The 5,000-nt window shown below is 44.2% G+C and overlaps 1 protein-coding gene across 1 annotated transcript in view; it reads left to right on the forward strand.

The window, feature by feature from the left end:
* Window positions 1-5,000, forward strand: part of diaph2 (diaphanous-related formin 2) — a 287,889-nt gene that overhangs the window by 108,989 nt on the left and 173,900 nt on the right. Inside the window, exons 7-9 of the mRNA XM_084469060.1 lie at window positions 2,648-2,722; window positions 3,128-3,197; window positions 3,806-3,942. Of these exons, the coding sequence (XP_084325186.1) occupies window positions 2,648-2,722; window positions 3,128-3,197; window positions 3,806-3,942 (282 nt within the window). The remainder of the gene's footprint in view (window positions 1-2,647; window positions 2,723-3,127; window positions 3,198-3,805; window positions 3,943-5,000) is intronic.

Raw genomic sequence — 5,000 nt, forward strand, 5'->3', positions numbered from 1 at the left:
GTGCTTTGGTAGTTAGTTGTGCTTACACGCGAAAAAAAAGTAATGTTGGACATTAGAACGAGACGCCAACCATATTGAGCGACTTGCCTGGGTCTGAGATCTCTCACTGTGCGCATTCACAAATAGATGCTGTCGTTGTTTGACGTGACGCTTTGTGTCAACATCCATATCTCGTTTGTATCTTAGGCAAAGCCTGCATGTGAGACGATAACAACTGAACAAAAAACAATACATAAATGTTACAGCACTTACCATAACTACGACATAATCATCTCAAAGCGTTGGAGATTATACCCATACAAAAAAAAACGATGCTTGACTAAAACAGAGCATACATTTTTCATTTTGCCTGTGGGATACACATGACGGGGGAAAGGAACACAAGTTGGTGGCACTTAGCTGGAGGACTGTAGCCATCAATATTACATGAACCCATTCTTCAGCCGCGTAATTAAGTCCTGGGATGCCTTCTCACATTTAGTGGAAGATGCTTTTTCCTGTTGTGAGCTATCTCCTGGCCGCCTGGACCATTACATTGTTCTGATTGGTCAATGGACAGGCAACGGATAAATCAACCGTGCCAGTTCTGCTTTAAACATCTTTGGTCTCCAGAACATTACATTCTCCCCCAATCTAAGCATGGACAATACATTCATGTTGTGCGCGTTACGGTTGACGGCCAGGCTATAATACTATAGATACCATTGAACAGGTGATGGATTACTCCAAGGTGTTGGGAATGCAGTCTGCCCATGAACATGTTGTTCCGTCACCGGTCGTCATACGTCATCTAACTGACACTCACAGCACAGTGTGAGACCACACAATATTACCTGGAGATGTAACTATATTACCGAGTCACACTGTAATCATAGCAATACCTCTTCACAAATATTGTCTCCATTATTCCCCCTCACTCTCACATGCTCTGTCTCTCTCGCTCTCCCCCTCTCCCTCTCTCTCGCTCTCTCCCCCTCATTCTCGCTCTCTCTCTTTCTCTCGCTCCCCCTCGCTCTTTCTCTCTCTCGCTCTCTCTCTCTCCCCCTCTCTCTCCCTCCCGCTCTCTCCCTCCTTCTCTCTCTCTCTGTCTCGCTCTCTCTCTCTCCCTCGCTCTCTCGCTCTCCCTCTCAAGGCTGACATTACAGTCACGACCAAGAAGCATAAACACAGATTGTGGATTTACTGAATTGTGCTCCCTCTACCGTGTCTTCCCTTCCCGTCTTTGTTTGTTCCAGACTTTCATTTGCTCAGACTGGTGCCTTCATAGTGGCGCACAACATCAACAACACAATGATTTCCCCCCCGCTTTAATACCGGTGGCATCAATTTGCTCTTGGTGTATTTCTGCATATTCCAGTTTGTTATTTTTACTCGCAGTTACATTTTGACAGTGGTTAAATGTACTGCGTCAAATATAAAAAAAAAAAAAAGATATTTAAACACGACTCGCGCGTAACTGCAGATTTCCCACAATACAAAGCGCCCGTTTCCACCTGCCTTAGGGACGCGTACAGCCGCCAACGCGGCCCGGCGTGATGAGGCCATCCTTCTCCCCCCCCACCATCAAATATTTATTTGTTTGTGCTCAATGAGCCGCCGCAAATCAACCAGTGACAAACAACGAGGGCTAATAAAACAGCCCACAGTAAACAGACAGTTATGAATTCAGCCCATTACACCGTTTTCTGTTATTAACCGGTGATCATCGCAGCACGTCTGATGGTAATAAGTTTCAAATTGGCCCGGTCCGTGTGCTAAATTAATTTAAACTAATGGATAGATGGACGGGGGGTCTGATCCCAGGAGCTGATCTAATCACACAAACCTGATCTATTGTCACCTTTAACGCCCGCAGTGGCCACAGGCTCACACTCCTCCGCGCCAGTGGAGGGGCTCCTCTGACGGCTCACAGTCAATACAAATGATTTCAATACGCACAGCGTTATTGCCTGGAATCATTGTCAAAAAGGCTGGGTAAACCATTGACTTATGGCTGGTTAATGGCTCAAATTGGGCCCTGTGTTTTGTTTTACAGACAGTCGGGGGTGGTGGGGGGGGGTGTCTGAAAACAAGTAATGCTAATGGTGTAATCAGCCGGTGATCAGACTATCTGTATCCCATGCCCTCAGCAGAGACAAACTAGCTCATCTTCGCCGGATCATTTGCCGTCTCCTGATACGTCGTGGTTTATAGCCAATTATCCCTTGCCGATCCATTATCGATTACAGCGTTATCTCCCCTGCATTGCTTAATCTCTCGGCGTCGAGACAGAGCGCTATCACAATGGGGCCTTAATACAAACGGCAAAAAACACTTAAAATGTACAAGTGTTCATTTGCCGATGCGATAATGCGGCCCAAATGTGAATCAAACGGGGATCCACCGAATTAAAACAAACGGGTCGGCTTTTAAATGCGACTGCTCTCAATTAGGAGGAAAACAAATAAAAGAAAGGCGTATTTTACCTGTTGTGTTGGGCCTGTGGCATCTTCATCTATTAACGGTTATGTATTTTCATCATAAAACACAGTAGTTATGTATAATAAATCAATGCAATGTTACTTTTAGATCTTTCTGGCTGACATGGTTCTGTTTCAGCGGACATTCCCTCACTCTGATCTTGTGTGATCTTGTGTTTCCTCTGCAGCTGGGTGAATAACTTTGGTCATGAGGGTCTGGGGCTGCTCCTGGAAACCCTGGAGAAGCTTCTGGACAAGAAACAGTGAGTGGATCAGAACCCAGCGGGTCAGCAGGAGGGTTGTGGAGCCCGTCTTCACCAGAGCAGCTTCATGCACCAGACCAGTGACCTTCAACTCCCTCAGATGGGCAACACATACTTTTTATATTAGTATAACAATATCAAATTCAAATATACATCTCATGATACATATACTTGACAGCAACAACCATGATACATTTTAGTATATTTATCTATTTATATATATATATATGTGTATATATACATCTGTCTGTCTGTTTCTGTCTGTCTCTGTCTGTTTATTGCATATATATATATATATATATATATATGTATATATATATATATATATATCAGATTCTGTGTTCTTCTGTGCATCTGACAATAACTGATGATTGATGATTCCTTGTGTTTCTGTTTGTTTTCAAGGCAGGACAACATGGATAAGCGGAACCAACACAAGCTGATCCAATGCTTGAAGGCCTTCATGAACAATAAGGTCTCCATATGATAGTTGGTTTAACTTTAGAAAAAGGCTAATTTCAGTGCACAATACGATGACATTTGGATATAGTCCAGGGTAATTAGTGTACATCTGCCTGAAGTGGTGTAATATTTCATTTGTGTGTGTGTGTGTGTGAGTGAACTTTTAAGAGCTGTGTTTTAACGCAGACAGATTTGACAATGCGATATGAAGTAAATCTCATTGGGTTTAACTTTTAATTATTCTTTTCGGGAAGGTCTGTTTCATTTGTCACATTTCAAGACTGAATGAAGGATTGATTTGCTACCCTTTAAATCAATCCCACAGGTGGTCATATCCACCTTTACATGTGGAGCGTTTTAAAGGTGGACGAGGCTTTTAGGTATTTGTCCCTGTAGTGCTGTCCTGAATTGAATTAATTTATCATCATCTCCTTTTTCCCTTGGCCTCAGTGTCCCTCCTTAAAAGAGAGTTAAGGCTAACTATAACTTTTTTTTAGTTTGTTAAATTAATTTTTGAACTCAAAGCAAAAGTCCTTCCATGAATGCAAATGCTCTTATTAATTTATTCCCAGTGGATTTTTTTCCCCCTCATCATTTCCTTCCTTTCTACATTTCCCATAGTATGGCCTGCAAAGGATTCTGGGAGATGAACGCAGCCTGCTGCTGCTGGCGCGCGCCATCGACCCCAAGCAGACCAACATGATGACGGAGATCGTGAAGATCCTCTCTGCTGTCTGTATCATCGGGGAGGAGAACATGTGAGTTCATGAATAGACACCAGGGAAAGACAGCAGCCTTCGTCCAGCAGGTCTCCCCTCAGATTGCCAAGCCGTGTCCCCTTTGTTTCCCCTCTCTGCCCCTGACCTCCCAGATGCGCTGGAATCAGACAGGTCACATGTTTGGATGATGCAGTTTAGTCTGTGTAATGTGTTAAGCTGCCCGCCGTACTTTTCCCTTGGACACGCGGCTCGGCTGACAGGTTATAAATTGAACCCAAGGCGAGAGCTGTTTTTATGGTGTCTTTGCAGAGGGGCTAGGCAAGAATAACAATGACACTTCAATGTTACCTTACGGATGCCGTACGGATAAATAAAGCCGGAGATAGCCTTGAAGAGGGCCTGTGATCCACCTCATGTGGGCGCACTCTGCTGTTGCGGTGGTGGTGGTCACAGCTGTAGAAGCTCACACTGGTTTTATATAATTAAGTAATTCAATATTTAGTATAATTGCCTTGCCTAAAAACACATAGATAGAGGCTCAGCATACATACATGCACGTGTACATACGTTTGTGCACACACACGCACACACACACACACACACACACAGGCCTGCACACACGCACGCACACACACACACACACACAGCATGTAGTATGGGACAGTACAGCAAAGGCCATTTATGGTTTTGTTGATCACAGCGTCCTTTAATATGCACATATACTTAATGAGTGAAAACCAATGGAAACAGAGTCCTTACTCTCCTCCTCTCAATCGAAACATTGCGTACCATGTCGGGACGGTCTCCCGCAGAACAATGCACACCAAACGTAAACACATTGAATGAATCAACATCACCTCAGATCTCAGCTATGAAAGTGGATTGAAATCATTGGCTGAGCTGCTTCTTGACTTTGCTGAGGGATGCTGCACAGCGCGCCTATCACAGCCGCCCGCGGTTAACTCCCCAACATACAACACGTTCTTTTAAGCGCCACTGCTCCAGGTACCTTCCACATATTACGCCTCACGCCGGCAGATGAGTTAAATACTGAGCATGGCAGGTTTTTTTATTTTTTACCCCCTTTAAGAAAACCT

Source organism: Micromesistius poutassou, assembly GCF_964030765.1.
Source record: "Micromesistius poutassou genome assembly, chromosome: 6".
Lineage (NCBI taxonomy): Eukaryota > Metazoa > Chordata > Actinopteri > Gadiformes > Gadidae > Micromesistius > Micromesistius poutassou.